Genomic DNA, 21,934 nt, shown 5'->3' with positions numbered 1-21,934 from the left:
TGCAGCGACTCGAGCTAGGTAGCACCAATTTTGTTTTACTTTATTTCATACGGACAGTACTTGATGACCTCCAGATACAGAGATTTGTGAAAAATCTGAGTTTTCCTTTAAGGCACGATGAATAAATTCTGCAGTCTTTTAAATCCCCCATCACAAAACACACGCCTTGGACTACTCAACTACACTCATGCCAACCATTTCCATTTGCTGTATGGGGCAGTTTCTAGGGCATGGATATGCCTTCAGGATTTCTTTCTGGACAGCTGTCCTGGGTAGTCATCTTCCTTTATCATGTCCAAAGACATGCAAGTGATCCAATAGCTATGCTCTTACCTGATGCTGATGCAAACATACTAGAAATAAAGATCTAAAGTGATGCAGCCTTTCAATTCTACTGCAAAATAGTGAGAACATGTGTTCTGCTTTCACTCGAATGCTTTTCTCAATATCAACCAGGCTGTGTGGTTAAAAACCCAGCCTTTGGACTTTAAGACCTTAATACAACTACATATACAGCAGCTCCACTTGAAAACAGTATATCAGAAAAGCATTTTTAATCACGACATACACGACATCCTTTACTACTTGAAGAAAATTGCACTGACTTTGGCAACTGTGCAATTGCATATTTCTTTATTAACCCACTTTAGCAGACATTTATTTTAATGGAAGCCTCAAAGGTGTCCTCAAACATCACCAAGAGGCCAGTCACATTGCATCAATTGATCAAATGATTTTAATGTCCTTAAAAGCTGATGCTGCAGACAAAGAGTCCTCAGAACATAATGAACCTCAAACGTGTCATAGCTCAAACCACACAAAACTGAACCTTTGCTTTTTAAATTTCCATTTCTGGACTTTATAAAAATAATATGAGATGTGTCACTGTCACTGGGACTTGATACAAATTGATACCAAAATAATCTATTTTCTTCTTCTTGCAGAGAGAAATAATTAAAAAGACATGCATGATTGCCATGCAAGAGAATAAAAAACAAAATCTTCCGAAATCTCCACAGCCTCGTATTCTCCCGAGCACGCATGGTAATCAACAATGTTTCCATTCAGCCTGTGTCATGTCCCGTGTTCACCACAATAACTACTTCTCTTGTCCGTCAAGTGGCTCTCCTCATATACCGAATCTTCAAAGAAAAAAAAATCTCATTCAAAGGCTCTCCTCCTGATTCAACCCATGTTTCTCAATGTAACGCCTGGGGAACAGAAGAGGAGAATATGAGGTATAGTTGAGCTTGACAACATGGCAAGACACACATTAAAATACAACCAGCAAGAGTAGAAGAAAGAAATAAACTCCATACCGTCTGGCATATTCATACAAGGCCTCTTTTCTCTCTTGTAAGGACATGTGTCTGTCAATTGGACATCTTCCAAAAGATTTGGCAGCTGGCTGTATGAAAAAAAACCCAACAAATTCATGTAAAGACACGAAAAAAGAAGCCATTCTTGTGATTAGAGCTTAGAAACACTGAACAAATTGCTCTCAAATGCTAGAGAAGCTTGGCACCGCTCCTTGCACCCAGAACACCGCCCAACTTGGCACACGGAGGAGCGGCAAACATCAGTCATGGAATACGGAGCATGGAACATCTCAATAGAACATGCGTGTGCCACTCCAACTCACCTGGATGGTGGGGATGGGTGCTGGAGCAGCAGCATGAGAGGAGGAGGAGGAGGAGGAGGAGGATGCAGGACGTTGCCGTAGAGAGTCTGATGAAGAAGCGCTCGGCACCTCTGGGGGATACTCCTCAGTTCTCTCTAGCAGGTTGGTGATGGTGGTGTCCACACAGTTCGTCCGCACTGCATCCCCAACATACAGTTCCAGAACAAGAAAGGAAGAAGGAAAGAAACAACAAGCCAGTGAGGATCACGATAAGCTTCAGACGCAGGAGATTATCAGAGAAGAAAAACCAGAGATCTAATCTAGTTTGAGTTTCACCTCGTCGGATCAATTGAAACTCTCACGGTTACACACACATACAAGGAGCTTGATATGGATAGACTACAGACACTGAGCAAACACAATGAGGTAATCCAGGGCTGAGATAACAACAAACACACTCCTGTGGCCATTGGCTGCTCTGGGGGGGGCACAAAGGCAGGATAAAGAGTGTCGGGGGGGGGGAAATGGACGTACACAAATCTCTGGTGATGACGCTGAGGGGAACGTCGGGGAGAACGTCCTTCACCTGCTGGGCCATCCTGACGATCCTGGGGTCCTCCGCCCCCAGGCTGGCCGACATGAAACCCCGCGGGACTGTCCGGGGTCGGGCACCCAGATCTGGAACAAAAAACACGAGGTCCACAACTTCGAAATCACAGGAGGGCTCAGAAAGATCATTCACTAATTCAAAGCGATAGAGTAATTTACAGAAATGTCACTGACAAACATGCCATTCAGGCTCAAAAAAATCATTCACTAATTCAAAGCGATACAGTAATTTACAAAAATGCCATTGACAAACATTAATACAGCTGCTGAACAAATCCACTCTAATACATAAGTAGTTGTAAAAAAAATGATTATAAGAATAGAATGAGAAATCCTCTCGTATTACTGGAGAGGTTGGTTAAGGAAGATCAAGAGAGGAAACAAAGGTCTGGTAGAGCTGGGCAATCTGCAGTCCAAATGTGATCAGTGCATCATATGGATTATCCCAGCTGCATGCTGGGACATCAATAAGATCCTTACTGGTGCTGGCTGACTGTGCTGCTGTGTGTCTTTTCCTTTTGATGTGCTCTGCTTTGTCAGCTTTAGTGATCTGCGTCGACACCACGCCAAGCTCAGTGGCCAGAAACTACCATACAGAAATCACAAAACGGGCAAAACAACGAGATTAACATTTCATCGGTTTGACATAGTCAAAAGCTACTAAACCAAAAGACTACAGAACTAGAGGGGGTTTAAGACCATCTAGATTTAAATGATACCTCTCTGCCCACACACAAATGTGTTTAACAAATCAGTTTAGCTGGCTAAGCATTTCTACCCAATGCAGATTAGAGTATAGGGTTGTTGTATTAGCAAGTACAGTGCTCAGGAAACAAACACGATCTGTTACACTGCTCAGGAATCCCACTCATGTGGCACTGTGCACTCACTCTGCACACACAGATCTCAGGCTCGTACCTCTTGGACCTTGTTAGCAAAGTCTTGATGCGAGTCCCCCTCCTGTCTGGATATGGGTGGAAGCCAACTAGAGGAGGGGAGACATTAAGGAGATTAGGGAGACAGAGAGGGTGAGGGGGGCACTTTAGTCGTGCCACAGGCCTCTCACTAGTCCTACCCCCTGCTAAGCAAAGATAGGTTGCATCGTTTAAGTCCTACTAAAAGAATTTCCATAAGCTCTCAACAATATAAGCAGAAATGTTGGTTACAAAAAAATCTGCTTTTGGATTTAGCCAGAGGCTTTTACAGAGAACTAATAACACTAACCCCTTGAGGGGGGATGAAAAGGTCATTCTAAGGGAACGTCTGCGTCTTGCAGTCTAAGTCAAAAGTGGTGACTATAATAGAGTTAAGTGCTGACAGCTACACTACTTTGAGCTTATAATGAATAGAGTCACCTGGACAATAATAGGGAAGACTCCAAATACAGAAACAAACAAACAGTCATATGTAGTACCTTACATGGTACACTGTGAACGGAACAAAAAATGTCCACAGCAATTCTGTCAGCCAAGATGAATCAGGCGTAGTCTAAAAGAAAGAGAGATGCATTAGTGATGTACTGTCATTTTTTCTTGAGTTGTGCACCCCTTGCCTCAGATGGAAAGCAGGATGCGCGAGCTAGACGCCAGGTCCAGGGAGCAGTTGTGCCTCTACAGGCACCAGGCACCACATGTTTGCTACGTTTATTCAGAAATCAACAGAGGACTATACAATAGCAGCCCAACATGTCCCCATTTCATATAGCCCACATCCTTATGTCTAACAGGCTTATTAACACGTTAATAATGTGAATGAAAATAGTAAAATAATAAAAGATAAACTCTTTTGAAAGCTACATTTAAAAGTGGGGATCAGAGGGTAAGTGAAGGCAGAATCAGACATCAGAACAGACTAGAATCTTTGGTGACAACAACATGTCTGGCATCTTCTTACTATATTTCTGCATCAACATAGTAATACCACGGTTGCAACACTTGTCCTTGCCCATATCATTTCCACACACTCACCACACACTTATTTCATCATAAGACAACCTGCCTTTACCAGCTGTTAGATCCATCTCTTGTTGCCAACTGAACATTATCCCAGGATTCTGCTGAGCCTTATCTTTGCAAAATCACTGCCGCCCTTACTCCAAATGCAGTGTAACAGAGCTAAAAGCCATCTCTGTCATATGTTAAAAATGTAGCCATACTCTGAACATCTGGAGGATTGCCCATTTGTATCTCTGCTACAATGGGAATTGTACGGTACTGAAGTGCAAAACACAACGGCAAATCACACAACACAACACAAATAAGACAACACAACACAAAAGAGAAAACATGGCCCCGAAGTGCACAACACAACGGCAAATCATACAACACAACACAAAAAGAGACAACACAACGACATTAACCAAACGGAAAAGGTACCCTTGGACGACATGAATAGTCGCTGATTGGACAAAAGAACTGCTCTTAAATAAGCAAATTAGTGTGTGAAGTTATCCTTTTTCTTTGATTCTATGACAGTCAGTGTCATGCATGTCATGTGGATATCAATTAAATCTCCAGAATGTTAGCTTTCATTTGACACCAATATTATGCTTCTTCTCAAAGGGGTTCTTGTGTAATAAGAGTTTTACTTCCTGATTTCAATTCGCTGTCAGATGATTTGTTTCGAACTTGTTGCTTTTGTATGAGTTGGATTATACATCTACCAAACATATTATGAATAAAACAATGTTGATATTCCATTACTATGGGTTCTTACGGACATGTGAAGACCCAGGATGCTATTTTCTGCAGGCTGTACATTATGTGTCCCAGTTCTTTTGTCCAATCAGCGACGATTCATGTGGCCCAAAGGTACCTACCTCTTCCGCTGTGTTGTCTCTTTTTGTGTTGTGTTGTGTGATTTGCCGTTGTGTTGTGCACTTCGGGGCCGAGGTTTCTCTTATTGTGTTGTGTTGTCTTATTTGTGATGTGTTGTGCACTTCGGGGCCGTGTTTTCTCTTTTTGTGTTGTGTTGTGTGATTTGCCGCTTTGTTGTGCACTTCGGGGCCGTGTTTTATCTTTTTGTGTTGTGTTGTGTGATTTGCCGTTGTGTTGTGCACTTCGGGGCCGTGTTTTCTCTTTTTGTGTTGTGTTGTCTTATTTGTGTTGTGTTGTGTGATTTGCCGTTGTGTTTTGCACTCCAGGGCCACCGTAGAATTTGCATTTAAATGGCCAAATAAAACTATGTCATAGGTGAGATTATAACAAGTTCACAATCCCAACTTGTTTTGCTGAGCCCAACACTGAGGACTTCATCTGTATGTGGGTGCTAATGTAGTGTGTGTGTGTGTGTGTGTGTGTGTGTGTGTGTGTGTGTGTGTGTGTGTGTGTGTGTGTGGGTGTGTGTGTGGGTGTGTGTGTGGGTGTGTGTGCTTACCACAGCTAGGAAGGGCCGCTGCACCAGCAGGGCCACAGGCTGGACTGAGTCGGTCACAGAGAAAGGCCACGAGCTAAAGAGGAGGAGAAACACACACATTACAAGACTTGCAGATTCAGGAGTGTGCATCTACCACCTGGGCTTAAAGCACAAGGAACAAGTGCATTCACACAAACTCACTACAAGAGGGCAACAGGCAATTAAGATAACAATCTCTATGAACAGACAGTGTGAATAATTAGTACCCCTGGACTGATTAGGGTGTATAGCCTACATGGTCCTCTGTAGGGTTTGATACCAAGTGAAGCCTATATATGATGCCTATGTAGTGTTTGATACCAAGTGAAGCCTATATATGATCCCTCTGTAGTGTTTGATACCAAGTGATACCAAAAAACCCAGTGACTGACCTGGGTAGTCTGACATCTTTCGTAAAACCATCTGCTAGAAATCTGGATGTCATTTTTGATTCTGAGCTCTGCTTTCATAAGCAAATATCTGATGTGGTAAAAAGCAGCTTCTACCAGCTCAGAATTATAGCTAATAAAACACTCCGTGTCATATCATAATCTGGAAACAACTATTCATGCCTTCATAACATCACGGCTGGATTATTGTAACTCCCTCTACCTTGGTCTCCCCCAGTCCCTCATACAACGCCTACAAATGGTCCAGAATGCAGCAACAAGACTCTTAACTGGGTCAAAAAAGTGGGATCATATCACACCTGTCCTTGCATCCCTTCATTGGCTGCCAGTGCATCAAAGGATTCACTTTAAAATCCTACTGATGGTGTTCAAAGCCCTCAACGGCCAGGCCCCATCTTACATTTCAGACATCCTAATCCCCCACTAGAGCCACTAGGTCCCTGAGATCTTGCAATCAGGGTCTTCTACATATCCACCACTCCCGTTTAAAACAAAAAGGTGACAGGGCCTTTGCTGTTGCGGCTCCACGTTTGTGGAACCAATTGCCACCACACATACGTGAAGCCCCCTCCATCTCTACTTTTAAATCAAGGCTCAAAATCCACCTTTACACCCTTGCTTTCCCTCCCCCTTAGTTTGATGGTTTCTGTGTTTTATGTGTACTTTTAGTTAGTATTGTTATTTATTTATTTTGCTTTACTTATTAATAATAATAATAATAATAATAATAATAATATTATTATCTTATTTTATTGTATTTCATTGTATATTATTTCATTTACCTTTTATTACACTATGTACAGCACTTTGGTCAGTGTGAACTGTTGTAAACGTGCTTTATAAATAAATATTACTTACTTACTTACTAAGTGTAGCCTATATACAGTATGATCCCTCTGTAGTGTTTGATACCAAGTGAAGCCTACATGGCCCTCCGTAGTGTTTGGTATGAGGGAGGTAGCAAACGTAAATAGGCAAAACATTAGTAGTGCATTCTTTTTAACTTTTATGGTACACTGTTCTATAGATCAGACAAAGTAGTTGGCTAATTGGCTCGGTCCAAATTCCCTTTCAACTCTGTATCTACCCCAATTCTGACATACTCTCTCATTGGAACTTATTGCTTTCCTGTAAGTAACCAGAAGCATATGCTTTGCTGGTACTAAGACTAAGCTTTGCCCAGAATGTAAACATACAAAACTCCACTAATCCCTGGATTAGTCTGTGTGCTGATAAGGAGACAGACTAAAATTCAACTCAGACTAAAAAGACTCATGGTGCAGCATGACTAAAACACTGTATTACAGTGCAACACCATCAATGCACCATTCATTCAACAGCCTCCATGTGACTGCACCAAGACGACTCCACTACAGTGAGCACTGCAGTGCTTTAATTCTTTAAAGACGCCGTGTCATACCCCATCTCATCTTCAGAAAAGCATGAGAGGTGTGCACTGTCCGTCTCTTTCTGTTGTCTCTATGTCTACCTAACATAAAATAATCCAATATCAGATGGTATGGTAACTATGTATAGATGAAAAGGTGTGGAAAAAGAGAGAGAGAAAGCAACTCAGGAGAATCAGTGAGGAAGGTTCCATTAGTGAGGAAATCCCCCCACCCAGCCTGTCCTTTACGGTCTCTGCTCCGTTCAGATTAAGCCCTGCTGTCTGGAGTCAAATGACCAAGAGCTTGGCATAGCTCCCAGGGAAAAAAAAAAAAAGATTCCCCTTCCTAAATCACAGGAGCCATTACAAGCACCACCTTACCTCAGCGTGTCACCAACACCAGCAACACGCTGGCCAGCAATATTCTTAACTGCATTGTCACCTAACACCACACACACACCAATGCGTTAGAGAGGCGCTAAGTCAGATGTAGACAGAGTGGACAAACACTTCCTGGGCTCTGCTTACTGTACCCTACAACTGGACTATCACGTCATGCTTGATTCTCTCCTCACTCTATTTGCGTCAAGTGTTATGGTGGCCAAATGGACATTGCTGACAAAGTCGATGAGTCGAGTGACAGCACTCGCACAGCTTGATCAATACATATTCATAACTTACGGGCAGAAACACATTACATTTGAGCGTTTTTAAGCAACCTAGCACTGCATCTTTTAACCAATCACTCAAACCTAAAAAAAGTTTACTGCTCCTCTGAAAAGCAACAGACATCTTATGAGGACTCAAGGTCCCCATTTCTGCAATATTTCCAACACCGATTCTTCAGCCAATGAATGAGGATACCACCATGCTGCTCGATATATCTAGTTATGCTTAAGTAGCTCTGCAAACAGGCAAACTTTGTCATGTTTATGTGTACGTTAATTGTTGTCAATGTGCATCTTTGTGTATCATTTCAATAAATAAAATAAAAACATAATAAAATAATAATAAAAAAAAACCTAGCATAGCAGTGGCTGCTGGCCTCGGTCTCTTGACTCACCTGAATTTGAGGAGCCCTGCTCGGCCGTTGGTGGTGTCTTCCTCGGGGAAGAGCAGCAGGGGTGCAGCCCCGGGGGTGGAGCAGTACCTCTGGAGCGTCCCGGCCAGCTCCACCTGACTCTCGGCCCCACCCCCCAGCTCCATGAAGCCCCGCGCCCAGCACACGAAACCTGCAGGGCCCTCCAGCAAGGGCTGCACGGGGAGACAGGGAACCGGACAGAACAACACATTGAACTTACACTACTCAAAAAGAGTCAGGGATGTTTGGCTTTCAGGTGAAATCTACGGATCTAAAATCCACTACAACCTTTACAAGAGAACTTAATGAAACCTTCTCTTAACCTTTGAATGCACATGCCCAACAGTTCAGTGTTTCAGTACTTTCTATATATATATACGATATATTCCTAACTTTTTATGAGTAGTGTATGCAAGAGTGACATACTACTTTTAAACACCATAGGCTATATCAATGTGTGTGACTGCAACGTAGCATGAACGTTTAATACAACTTCCGGAGAAAGTGAAATTATGACTCTATATTACTTTCAGTCTGGTGCGGCCTCATTAATCAATTTAATTCAGTCAAATGAGAAAACATCTAATCATGATAAACAGTTGTACTGCGCTTAGTCCATTCTTCCTTTCACCAGGATGAGTTTCTTGCATTGATGTGGTCAGGACACTAATTGATAACAATTAATGAAACTGACTTTATTGCTAATGTTTGCTTGCATTGCATCCTGTATGGACATAGTGTGTTACACAATGAAGGTTAGGGTGTGGCTGCATAGCATCATTTTGCTGTTAAGAGCAACATTGTTTTTCAGGCAGTTGTTGTGTTGCTGCCCATGGTGCATCTGTATGCAGGTCCTCTCAAGAGGGCACCACCAAATAATAAGACCATGGCTACTGGCCTAACTCTAGGTCAACACAGCTGTGCATGCTTTGAATGCGGTCTTTATCCCGGCAACAATTGAGACAACAGTGGGTCTTAAGGAAGACAAAGGGCAAAGCTAGCACATGGAAAAGGCGAAAAGCACGAGGAATGACCTCAGCACCCACCCTACTGCTGTCTGTGTTGGTGTTAGATGGTGGCTTATTTGTAGTTTTCTTGACAGAAAGGGAAAACAACTTACCGTGTTGCAGGATGTAAGGAGGTTTATAACGTTGTGGTCAAACTGAGTAACATGGTTACAGATGTACAGCTTCACATTCTTGTCCCTCAAGCGAGGGCTGTTCTGTCTCACATGCATACCAAGCACCGAGCACATAATCCTGACCATGAATCTGAAAGGAAGATCAGAGGAAGAAAGACAAGCGTGAGAATTATTAGCAGGTCAATTGATGTTCAGACTTTTCCTTGGCATCTCTGAACAACAATGGCAGCCGTGGCCTACTGGTTAGGGCTTCAAGCTTGTAACCAAAGGGTTGCCAGTTTCTGATTTCTGATCAGTAGGGAGAATGTGGGTGGGGGGAAGTGAGCACTGCTCTCCCATACCCACACCCACGGCTGAAGTGCTATCGAGCAAATGAGGAAATCCCCTCGCTCCCCGAGCGCCGCTGTATGAAGGCAACTCACTGCTCCGGGTTAGTGTGTGCTTCACCTCACTGTGTGTGTTCACTGTGTGCCGTGTGTGTTCACTATTTCACGGACAGGATAAATGCAGAGACCAAATTCCTTGTATAGAAGAATACTTGCCGAGGAGGCCGATTTATATTTACGATTTATCAGGTGTGATTGCTGAGGTTAAACTAATCAGATGTTTAGACTAAGAACACATTTGGGCAATAACTGCCAAGTGGCCAGCTGAAAATAAGAAGTAGTTTCACCACTGTTGGTCTGATAATGGATGGCTCATATCTTATGTGTGGTGTTTATTGCCCAAATGTCCCAAAGCAGTACACAGGTGAACATATAGAGTTGTGTGCGTGGGATGTTGTCCCATCTTACCTTCTAATTAGACTGTCTGGAAGTGCACAGCTCACTAAGAATACATGGACGCCAATAAATATTCGTAACAACATCAAACAGAGACCAACAGGCGAGTACAGCAGCAACAGCAACAGTACCAGTCCATCATTTGGCAACCTGTAACAGAAATATAAGAGTGGTTCTCTAGTTAAGCACCAAGCAGTGGTCAAACCAATTGCACAGATGAGGCAAATACGCTGTTTAGTGCTACCAATCAAGCTATCGCTTTAGCTAGCTAGTTGTCGAGGCAATACTGGACTCCGAACTCTGAAGACCACCATTATCATAGCAGCAGACCTAATATTAGCTGATAGCAACAGGCATATGTCAGGTCCGGGACGATTTAGATATTAGATGTCGTTTGGTAGGGTCGGGGTTATGATATGCATTGGCCTTGGTTACATTAACCGTAACATTGGTTAACTTTAAACCCATTGGCAACTTAGTTAGCCAAGTTACAAGCCTTGTTCCTTCCTCTTGGATTACACTGACTTGGCTTGGCATTAAAAATGGCAACTAACGTTAAATCAAACACGTAAACATAATTTAGCTTGCTAGGCATAAGCTGACTTCATCTATGTCCTCTCTGCAGTGCTACAGGTAACGTTAATTGAGGTTTGGATTGACTAGGTAGCTGAAATAACGACTAATTCCTTCTGATAGCTTCCAGTAACGTGGCTATCGCTAGCTAAATAAGACTGACGTTGCTTAAGATACACGACAGACTCACTTAGCCAGCTAATTTACAAGCAGGAGGCTAGCTAGCTTAGCCAGTTAACGTTAGCTTAGTTGGGCAACGTTTCTTACCTCTGGAAGTCAAACATCTGCTCTATGCCCCGCGTTTCCATTATTTGTTTTTTCTGCTTTTTGTTCGTAATACTGACTGTTTAATTTCCTGCATAGTACAACGGGAAATTGTTAGACTCGTGTCTACCAGCTAAGTGACACCAGCTTGTTAGCTTGTATTATTCATCTGTTGTAGCCTACTTCGGACGCCATGTTGAAATCTTGATTATGTAGAGAATCTTCATGGGTTGAAGGGTTGAAAGGACGGCTAATTTTTGTTGTGAGTTCGACAGTTCTTTTTTTCCACAAGTGAGAGCTGACACCTAGCGCCAAGGAGTAACCAATGCATGCAATAGTGGCACAACCATTGATAGACCTAAAATAAACACAACAGCGCAACAGTGGCTGCCTACTGCCTGGTTATCAGTCTAAAATAGCCTATGCTTACTTTAAGTCCTCAGAAGTCTGTTTATACAAATGTCCTTCATATTTAGATTAGAATTAGAAATCGCTTCAATTAAATATTTGGTCAGCGACATCTGAATCACAGTAGCCTAAAAGACTAATTGATTACGCGACATTTTGTTGAGACAGAGATACCAACTGAATAAATAAAGCTATTTTTCTTACTTTACTACTTACTTTACTTCACTGTGTAGAGTAGACCTATTAGTCTTGTTCGTAGATCTCACACTAGAGGGCGCCAATTGTACAGTCTTTGAAGACTGCAGGCTCTAGACGATTGCCTTTTATAGAAGGTCAATGGTAAACAAATTTGGGACAACATACAATTGCATACAATTAGAACAGCTACCATTGGATTATAAAATGCAATGCCAGTTCAGACTGACTTTAAAACTGTGCAGCAGGGGAATGGCTATCAGAAGTTGAACATATCACGAGACAAGATAATAAGTTAACCATATGATATTGTTCACTGGCCCATTAAAGGTCTAATTCAGTTTTGTGGGGATCAGAAAAAGGAAAACTGAGTGTGCTCCACTAGTCTATGACATAACCAGTGCTCTTGACCTTGCTCCGGCTTGATAGAGTGCCCCTCAGCCCCTGCCCCCGAATCTGACTGTGGCACTCTGACCTTTCTCATGCAGCCGTCCCCTCCCTTCCCTGATAAATAACAGTGATGCTCCTTCAGCACAGCATAGTAGCCCCCAGCTGCTGTTCCCCAATACATCTCTCAGTGAGAGATTGAATCTGCCCCATTCATTAGACTAAGTGGATGAAGCTCCCTAATAGGAGCTCCCCTTCCCCTCAATAATTGCCGTTGATTGGCGTAAATTAGACCCTAGTTGCCAGACGAGTGATTCTCGACGACGATAATCTGATTCCCAACTCAAACTAATAGGATTTTAACTCCGGCTTGGCCTAATGTCCGTCTGCAAAAGGCCTGGGCCCAGCCCTGTCCACTGACCCACCCATTGCCTTCTGGATCATGTTGTGTTCTAGTCTCTGCCCACTGCACATGTCTGCAGATGAGACTGCCTCCTCTGAAGCCTCTTCCCGACGTGGCGCTACTAGTCTGGTTCCCCTCCGCTGAGGAGGGCTTCATTAAACATGCAGCGTTAATTGCTACAAACACAGATAACACAGTTGATTATGTTTGTTGTTGCTGCTGTCGCTGTTGTTCGTTATTGTCCCAGTGATATAAATTGCAGTTGGAGACTTGTTACTACCCTAGAAATGTTAATTACAGTTTACATGCCCTTTCCATATCTCCGGAGCACCTGTTCTGGTTTCTGTTCTACTGGCAAGAAAGCAGTGATTCTAAATATATTATAAGCATTTCCAAGAGCGTCATATGTCTGTGGTGCATTATACAGTGTAGACTGGATGTTGGCAAAATACTGTAGGCCTAGCCAATATCCTCCACTCCGCCATGTCTGGTGGAGCCCATAATGTAATCTATGGTCACTGAGGAGGACATCCTCATTCATGGTTTGGTTTTTCTCCAAAAAGACAGTTGGGATGGCATCACCAGAACGGAGAAGTGTGAGCAGTTAATGTTTTCTTTCTTGTCATTTGGCGGCTGAGGGGGTGGCGTCGCATCGCTGCTTAGGCCCACAGTCTAATGAAACTCCACTCCATTACTGCTGAGTCGGACAGATTGCCATCCCAAAGAAATGAATTGAGTTTTTTGTATTTGTGAGATCATTCTCCCTCCATTAACTGCTCTTTATCCCGTCTCTTCATCACAGGGAAATCGGGTTAGACGGCCATGATTAGCTGGGGTGGCCTCCCTTTTTAAGCAGTAATTGGGTTTAGCGGCTCAGCTGATAGCGCCATTAGGACCAATAAAGGCTGGGCTTGGCTCGCAGAGTGAAACAGATTCTTCCAGAACAGATGGCCGACGGAGGGAGAGGGCTCTGACAGAGAGAGGAGAGGAGACCAAGGCAAAGTTTGTGCAACCGTAGCAGAGCGTAGCTTCAGGCTTTCAGGCATCCATTGCTGCCCTGTTCAAATGTTGTTTTGTGCTGTAAGATGTAAGCTGATAGCAGGTCATTGATACTTGATGGATGACATTTGAATAAGGTTTTGGGGTTGTTTACTAATTTGGTGGGTCATTCCATATCAGTGCTATGATGTGACTTAGCTGGACCCAACTGAAATACCAGGTAATGTGAATCACTTAAAATGAGTGGTTGATATTTGATGGTTATGCATGCATGAATGAATGATGCATGTCTACAGTGAATGATATTCCATCAGGACACTGGAGATATTGGAGCTCCATTGCTCAGATTGAACAAATCTTCTGACAAAATCGAAAAGCACCCAACAAGCAAACCTGAACAGAAATCAAATATTACAATCTGTGGGAAATTACTTGATGTAACATCAGTCTTTTAAGATGAGAAAAAAAAAATACTGTATCCTACAATTACTCCAAAGGATCAGAGCGACAGCCCTTTATGAAGTGAAAGTGCAGCCAAAGGCTACACTCCACTCCACGTATAGAAACCTTTCAAGAGAATGTGGGGTACTTATTTTTTAATGCTTGGATGCTTTTCATAATGGTGTGTGTGTTAGTGTGTGTGTGTGTGTGTGTGTGTGTGTGTGTGTGTGTGTGTGTGTGTGTGTGTGTGTGTGTGTGTGTGTGTGTGTGTGTGTGTGTGTGTGTGTGTGTGTGTGTGTGTGTGTGTGTGTGTGTGTGTGTGTGTGTGTGTGTGTGTGTAGGATGGGGGTGTTCCCGTTAGGCTATCCCTGGAGAAGCCCTAATGAGAGTGCTTCACATAAATGACGGTCAGTGCACTGCTTTTAATTATTCAGACTGAGCCAGGCCTGCAGTTTTTGGAGAGCACTTTGCTCTCACAGGTGAGACCACAAGTGCAATATGAGAATGATCTTTGTGAGACTGATACAAATGATACGCTTAGAAATGAAGAAAATAGAGAGCAGATTATGCTTATATCTTTTTATTCTTTCTATAAATCAGCTGATTAGTTGACACGTCAGAAGTCTTTACACAATCTTTAAGTGCACCATAAAACCTCAGAGTAACCATTCCGGAACCATTGCTGGGATAAGGAAAGAAACCCTGAGATATGCCGTCTACTTTGCTGTTAACCAGGGCCTCTTGTTATCAATGGCCATTATGAGAGAAATCAGCATGGTGATGTGTAAACACTTATCGTTACACTGTCCCCATTCAGACTGCAAATAAGCTCACTGGGTGGATGTTGTTCACTGGGAGAGGGAATACAATAGGGTGTGGTTTTACTAGCGTCCGTGCTCTGGCCTGGCGGAGAAGACCAAGTTAGTCTGTTGTGGCTTTATCATGGCTACCTGGTTGGTTTGTACTTTTGTAGTGTAACATTTTTCTCAAATAAAAGCCCATTTTGTTGGCGATAAATGTGTATCGATCTTGATGATATCAGCATCTCCTATAGCAATTTAGTGGAAGTGGCCTACTTCTGAGGGGATGAGCGTTTCTGTCAGTGGTACAGATAAAACGCATATGTTGAGATGAGAGGAGATTTTCACATGATCTTTGAGTTGACAGTAAATCTTTCGACTGATTTATTTCACGTATATGACAGTCATCTGTCATAAGCTGCTGTGCAGCCTGTCAGCTGTGTGTGTGCAGCGTATAGATCTTTTCCATACTCTTTCCATACATCTTTTCTTTGTTTGTTTACATGAAGGCATCACCTTTACTATTCTGTCAGTTCTAGAGGTGACAAAACGTTGGTGTTTTGCACAGCCACATGCTGATTTCACAATATTTGAATTACTTTACCAATTGATAAGGTGTATTTCACGCAACCTCTACTTGACATTCAACTGATTAAAACATTAAGACAACATTGACCCTTTTCCACAAAGTTGGCATGTTCCTCTAAAACACTGCTCTCCTGCAGATCTTGTACTAAATCTTTCAACTTGACACCAAAATACACTTGGCCTTTAATTACGCATGTTATTCACCCAGACATCTGGTATGTGGTTTTCGAGGAAAAGTAGAAAGTCTACTGTGCTTCCATGAGTATGGCTGACAGAGTGGCTGCTCAGGGCGCTGCGATGGCACAGGCCTTCATTCCTCTTTTCTTCTTCTTCGTTTCTCATCACACCCCTGCACGAGTGACCCTGCTGCCCCCACTTGCTTTAACACTCACAGGTCACTGGGTTGAACAGATTTGCATGCTGTCTGGGGCCAAATAGCTGAACAGTACGATAGAGAACCATAAAGAGTTCATTTGAGTGTCAATCATTTCGAATTTTAAATGTGCAGTGTAATTGTTTTAAAAAATAAATCAGCATGCATAAGTCCTTCAAAGTCAGACAGTGGAAGTTCTTTGAAATATAGAAAGCAGGGGAGATAGTCAAATAGGTAGATTTAAAAATGCCCTTCTCAGTCTCCTCTCTGTCATATCAGTGTGTTCTCAGTTCTCCCAGCCCCCTGCAATGCAATGCAATACCTGCAGCCTCCTCCTCTTTGCATTGCAATAGTGCATTCCTCTCCACTCTCCATTGAGGCTTCTTGAGGCAATTAGCTCCAATAAGGGCCACTCATTAGGCGTCCAGCAAGCTGAATGAGATCTGCTCCACACGGCTAATCAATATTAATGATGGATTATTTACAATTAACAAAGGGCCCGTAATGGCCCGCTAATTGTTTGTTTTGTTTGAACGGGGAGAGGTGAGACTCGGGGATAAATCAGGACCGAGAGGTGGGCCAGCACTCGCCCACTCCTGCACAGCCCCTTTCACAGTCATTAGGCATTAACATGCAGTGCTCTAGCTGATGATCTGCACACACTGGTTAAACACATCTACAAATAGCCTGAATCTATTGCACAATGGCAAGGCAATTCATTAATTGAATGTCCATTCATAATGGTAATGTAGCAAGCATGTTGCTTTTTTGTTTTTGATAACTATGATATTGTGTAAATGCTCAGAGGGGGGAAAACTTTAAAAGGTATGGTTAAGGGCCTTGATGTGAAAGATAGCAAGGTCTTAAGTGGCAAACGCATGGACCAAATAGTATATCGTATATTATATGTATTATATTAAGTATTATATATTATGTATAGTATGTCTTTTTATAGATATACTGTATAGATAATGTAAGAATAAAAATGATACAAAAGTCACAGTAAAGTATCACACTATTAAATAAGAGTGTGATATTGTGATTAGTGATGTATATTTCCCCTGCAATGATAATATTTGTTGTTACATGCATTTGTCTTATCTGTAATGCATCTGCATTACTCTTAAAAAAGTCAGTAACTGCACCGTGCATGATGGGAAGTCTTGCCAAATACAGCACCAAACATTTTCACAACAGAATCTTTGTCTGCCCATTTTGTGCGTAATTATCTAAAGCTCCTGAAGGTTTTCAGGTGCAGGTATTATCCTGTACCAGGTGTGTAGAGGTGAATTTATGGCCATGGCTGTGACCGTCAACCCCCCCAGCCCCCCTTTATGGAGACAGACTTTTGATTGGACACCACAACGCTCTGAGCCCTCCCTCTCCATACCTTGCTGGAGGAGGCTGCAATTTAAGAGTGGGGTCAGCCTTGACTCCCATTTCTGCCTTGTCTGCTCTTTTTGACTGTCTGTGCAGGTCTCTTCCATGCAAAAGAGTGAAGCTAAACAGCACTTAGAGCGACTGGGAGAGAGCGAGAGAGAGCGAGAGAGAGAGAAAGAGAGAGGTGAGATAAGCCGCACTTAAGTCTCCTGGTACCAGTGAGCCCGGTGTTTTTGACAGACAGGTGATATGATCGGGCCTTAAAGCCTGCAGAAGATCACTCATCTCCAGAGAGAGCTGAAGCACTAGAGCCAGAGCCGCCACTCCATCTGAGCAGATGGAAGCACTCTGATCCCGCTGAGACTTTGGAGCAGCCCACACAAAGAACGCCTGGAGGAGCCACAGGGCAAAACAACTGGAGCACATTTCTTTTGAGCTTTTCCATTTTCTCAGAGGGATTTACTCATAGAGACCATGGCTCTACAGGAGGCCTTATTGGCTCTGCTGCTGGCCCTCTGCTGCTGTGTTGAACCGGTGCCTGTGGAGTTCTTTCAGAACATGCCGGTTGTCCCGAGGCAACCAGGGTGCCCGGCGGTGTGCCAGCCCGACCTGTGCCCGGCGGCTCACCTCCTGCTGCGGTGCCCGGCAGGGCGGGTGCGCGACGCCTGCGGGTGCTGCTGGGAGTGCGGCAATGCCGAGGGTCAGTTCTGCGATGCCGACGCGGCCGCCGGGTTCTATGGGCGCTGCGCCGAGGGCCTGAGGTGCCGTGTTCCGGCCCGGGAGAGGGCCCACTTCCTGTCCAGAGCGGCGGAGGAGGAGGAGGAGACGCCCAAGGCCGTCTGCACGTGTGCCAAGCACGAGGTTCTGTGTGCCACGGACGGGAAGACCTACGAGAACAAGTGCCAACTCCGCAGTGCCCAGCGCAGCCTGCCACAGGGAGGGAGCAGACCCACCGTGGCACACTATGGCCCGTGCCGATCAAGTGAGTGCATCCTGGGTAATAAGGCAGGGCTTAACCACATCCTGGGGTTAAGAAAGGGCAGAGAGCTTTAATGATGGGGATGGGAGTGTGTTTTGGCATGTGTTTATTTATTATTATTTGCTAGTCTTTCCTTGACAAAAAACTTAACTCAACTGATAGTAGAAAAGGGAGACCGATTAGATTATGCTAATGTGTTTTTGCAGTGTGTTTTAAGTTGCCATACAACCCTCTGACAATCGCCAAGACTTAAAAATTATGAACTAGATTGTTAACAACTACAGTTTAGATTTTACTGTCCATTATATACCTGTGATAATTACCTATAAAACCAAGAATGTCTTTTGCAGATTAAATCTTAAACCACCATTAGTGCCAACAACACTAAATGGATAGAGATGTGTGAAATGTTGATATAGTAGTCCAATTAGATTGACTGGGAATCATTATAAAACATTATGACATTAACTGCGCACCGGCTAAGGTAAGTTCACCCTGTGGCCTTCTTCAAGGCAAGGTACTGTAGCACTCCCTGCAGTAGAGCATGCAGAGCTCAAGGCCAACCAGGCATTGCTCATCATGACTTTAATTAGGCAAGAGATATTAACGCAATGAGCATTTATTACGGGCAGTCAAAGCCCTGTTTCTACAAAGGTGAGATGAAAGCAATGAAGCCCCACGGCAGTCATTCAAGGGATAGCTACATCACAGACAGCGTTACTTTCAATTCCAGTGTCTTTCCCCAAACTGCATATCGTCCTGTGTGAATTAATTCCTGATTTATTGAATGCTAGCCTCAGTGCTACCCACAGAGGTCATCTTTGTGAGTACTAGAACAAGTAAATAAATTGTCTTCAACCCAATGTTTCACTAACAGTCGTGTTTGGCCTTATGTGTTCTTTGCAGAGCCAGTCATCACTATGGGTCCCCAGACCACGCACATGTTAGAGGGGAGCGACGCCGTGTTTGTGTGCGAGGTCTCCTCCTACCCCCTGGCCACCGTTCACTGGAGGAAGGATGGAAAGAACATCTTCCTCCCTGCTGATGACTCCAACATCGCTGCACAGGTGCCTATTCATAGAGTACATTCAGAGCTACAGACGTGCACACATAGAACATACATCAACACTTTTGTCATGGCTGAGGGTCGGATTCAGGCCAGATGTGTGTCAGGGTCCCATGATATCTGGGTGATTGTGCACATAGAGACGTAGCCCTTCTTTTATGCGTGCTGTCAAATGCAGCCTATGCCTCAATGATGTTGCCTTTGTCATTAACCCTGTGCATTGCGTGGTCAGAATGAGAGAGAAGGAGAGACAGATAGAGGCGTGCTGGTGAGATCCCAGGGTATGTGAGTAGGTTCTGGCATGTCATGTAGCATTAAAGAAACGTTTAAGTGTGATCTGTATCTCAATAATGCTGACTTTGCCCGGTGAATTATATACTGTGCACCTGAGAATGATAGGGACAGAAGAAGATAAACAGAAGAACACAGAGGAGTTGGGAGAGATAGAGGGAATGAGAGAAACAGAGAGAGAGAGAGAGAGAGAGAGAGACACTAAAGTGTGAGACCGAAATGTGTAAGCCCCCTCTGTGTAATTGTCAGGCTTGCAGAGGCTCATAATGTACACACACACTGACACACACACACACACACACACACATAGACAGCGTGTGAGCAGTGTTTGCCCCTCTGTGTAATTACCAGGCGCGCCGAGGCCCCCAGCGCTTTGAACTGACCGGCTGGCTCCAGATCCAGAGCGTCCGCCCCGACGATGAGGGCGTGTACACGTGCGCGGCCAGGAACGCCTTCGGAGAGGCGTCTGCCTCGGCCAGATTGCAGGTTCTGGGGAGAGGTATGTCTGACTCTGAGCACGACCCAACAGTAGCACTCGCACACCACCACTGAGTCAGGGCAAAGGGCAACGCACGTCACCACCAAAACAACGCAGCAGCGCGTCACTAGACAGCCTCGTCTGGGGGAGACTCCACTCGAACACAATTCTGCCCTTTGGCCTTTTGTCCTAAACATGTCCACCCATCTAGCTTTCAAGGTACAGTACAGTCGATGTCAAAGCGCAGCGTTTGACAAATCTAGAAGGTGAGAGGCATTATGCATCTAAAAAACCCTCTGCAGGTTACAGGGATTTATTGTTAAGGGAGAGAAAAGTATACTTATTATGCCTTATACATAACAAAATATTTGAATAAAAACAGAACATATGTATAAAGCATTTTAGTTCTCAATGCATTCAAGCCCACAGATTTAGCATTTATCCTCAACAGATGAGGTTCACGCTTTTCCCGACTGTATCTGTTTTCTGAATGACGGAATTTCTGAATAGAAACTGTACCCTGCATTCAAACGCATGCACCATGCAACCATTTTCAACCAAATCAATTCATTTGCTGACTGCGGTCTGACCTGTGGCATAAAGAGACGTTGCTATCAACAACTGAGTCCCATCGATCCCCCGGCCCACTTCCCCGTCTCCAGGCCCCACTATCAGTGCCTCTCATCTGGACGCACGTAAAGGTGAACTTGGCTTTCCGAGAAATTTCACGGAGATGCAGATAGCCTTACATTGTCAGGGGCTTTATGCTGAAGGAAAAGTCACATTAGTGATGACAAGCGTTTGTGATGAGGAGTGGACACAGCAGAGAGGAGAGGACAGGAGAGGAGAGAGGAGAGAGCAAAGAGGAGAGGAGAGAGGAAAGGAGAGGAGAGGAGAGGAGAGGGGTGTGTGTATTATATGGCATCTAGTTGCTGTGACTGTCTCCCTGTTATCTTCATCTCAGGGGGGTCTGCCCCCCCCCCACCCCTCCCTTATCGGTGCACCCAGCATCCGTGTTTTTCTGGCCCTCTTTCCCGGAATGCTCCCAACTCATTGAACCCTGTTGCTGTAAGGTGACCCTGCAACCAAGGGAATCCACTTTGGCCTTTTTAACCCCCCACACTCTCATGTTCTGCCCACACAAAAGGTTGAATAAACCATATCATAAGACATATTCATATCTCAATGTATAGATGTCAAACGTTCTCCAGTCATTCTTTTTTCCCATTCTCTGTGAAGAGCTTTACAGCTGCAATGCTTCATTCTCTGCATCCCATTATACTATTAGAAACACGGGCTACTGATTGCATGTGTAACTGATGTGATTTTAAGAAATGGGGATTATTGTGTTTCAAGTCGTAATGATGACTCTGTTCATTCCCTAGAATCTCAGACAGCAAGCGATCAGATGAAGAAGCCATACAACATCTTAGACGATGAAGGTGATGGTGATGATGAAGACTACGAAGGCCGTTCCAGTGGCCATATGTATGTGTAAATTTGTTTGGCTGTAAAGAAAATGTAACAAAATATATTTAGATAGATTTTATAAGATGCTGTATGTAATAATTTTAAGTGTGTATGTATAATTGCATTCCATTGAGTACAATTTCTGATTGATGTAAATAAAATCCTATTTCCTTTATATACCACCTACTATCTCAAATGAATTCTTTGTAAGACTGTAACAAGTTCCGTGCTTATTATATTATTCATCTTCTCAGTGTCGCACTGCTTGGTATGCTGAGTGAACAAAATGATTTGAACATTTAATTAGGCATAGTTAGGGATGATAGCTGCTATATTTCCCTCCAATCTGGGTGATGACTATCCTGATATGCCTATCAAGACCGCCAATGTATTTGTGCAGATTTAGGGCTTTAAA

At 43.7% G+C, this 21,934-nt stretch overlaps 2 protein-coding genes across 3 annotated transcripts; one reads left to right on the top strand and one right to left on the bottom strand.

The window, feature by feature from the left end:
- Window positions 1-539: 539 nt before the first annotated feature.
- On the bottom strand, window positions 540-11,486 carry aup1 (AUP1 lipid droplet regulating VLDL assembly factor). Of its 2 annotated transcripts, XM_062549616.1 has the most exons (12): window positions 11,265-11,485; window positions 10,437-10,574; window positions 9,622-9,772; window positions 8,484-8,674; window positions 5,606-5,678; window positions 3,645-3,718; window positions 3,149-3,215; window positions 2,711-2,816; window positions 2,156-2,299; window positions 1,643-1,818; window positions 1,320-1,408; window positions 540-1,211 (listed from the first exon to the last, which is right to left on the bottom strand). In XM_062549616.1, the coding sequence occupies exons 1-12, from the start codon at window positions 11,303-11,305 to the stop codon at window positions 1,166-1,168; spliced, it is 1,296 nt and encodes a 431-aa protein (XP_062405600.1). In that variant the 5' UTR covers window positions 11,306-11,485; the 3' UTR covers window positions 540-1,165. The 2 variants fall into 2 exon arrangements, with proteins under 2 accessions (XP_062405600.1, XP_062405601.1); XM_062549617.1 differs by lacking the exon at window positions 3,149-3,215 and having other exon boundaries at window positions 3,650-3,718; window positions 11,265-11,486.
- A 6,223-nt stretch (window positions 11,487-17,709) lies between these two features.
- On the top strand, window positions 17,710-21,601 carry kazald2 (Kazal-type serine peptidase inhibitor domain 2). The gene is made up of 4 exons (XM_062548775.1): window positions 17,710-18,217; window positions 19,121-19,281; window positions 19,923-20,070; window positions 21,435-21,601. The coding sequence occupies exons 1-4, from the start codon at window positions 17,710-17,712 to the stop codon at window positions 21,545-21,547; spliced, it is 930 nt and encodes a 309-aa protein (XP_062404759.1). The 3' UTR covers window positions 21,548-21,601.
- Window positions 21,602-21,934: the final 333 nt, after the last annotated feature.

The sequence above is a fragment of the Sardina pilchardus genome, chromosome 11, assembly GCF_963854185.1.
Source record: "Sardina pilchardus chromosome 11, fSarPil1.1, whole genome shotgun sequence".
NCBI lineage: Eukaryota > Metazoa > Chordata > Actinopteri > Clupeiformes > Clupeidae > Sardina > Sardina pilchardus.
The sequence above is the reverse complement of the archived record's forward strand: the minus strand, read 5'-3'. Positions and strand labels throughout refer to the sequence as shown.

Bases quoted from the DNA above. Each gene is read 5' to 3' on its own strand.
- kazald2 (XM_062548775.1), top strand. From the start codon at position 17,710: ATGGCTCTACAGGAGGCCTTATTGGCTCTGCTGCTGGCCCTCTGCTGC. The intron at 19,282-19,922 runs GTGCCTATTCAT...TGTAATTACCAG, and splicing joins ACTCCAACATCGCTGCACAG to GCGCGCCGAGGCCCCCAGCG. The intron at 20,071-21,434 runs GTATGTCTGACT...TTCATTCCCTAG, and splicing joins ATTGCAGGTTCTGGGGAGAG to AATCTCAGACAGCAAGCGAT.
- aup1 (XM_062549616.1), bottom strand. From the start codon at position 11,305: ATGGAAACGCGGGGCATAGAGCAGATGTTTGACTTCCAGAG. The intron at 2,300-2,710 runs GTAAGGATCTTA...TTTTTGTTCCAG, and splicing joins AGCACAGTCAGCCAGCACCA to ATCTGGGTGCCCGACCCCGG. The intron at 1,819-2,155 runs GTACGTCCATTT...TTGGGGATGCAG, and splicing joins CGTCATCACCAGAGATTTGT to TGCGGACGAACTGTGTGGAC.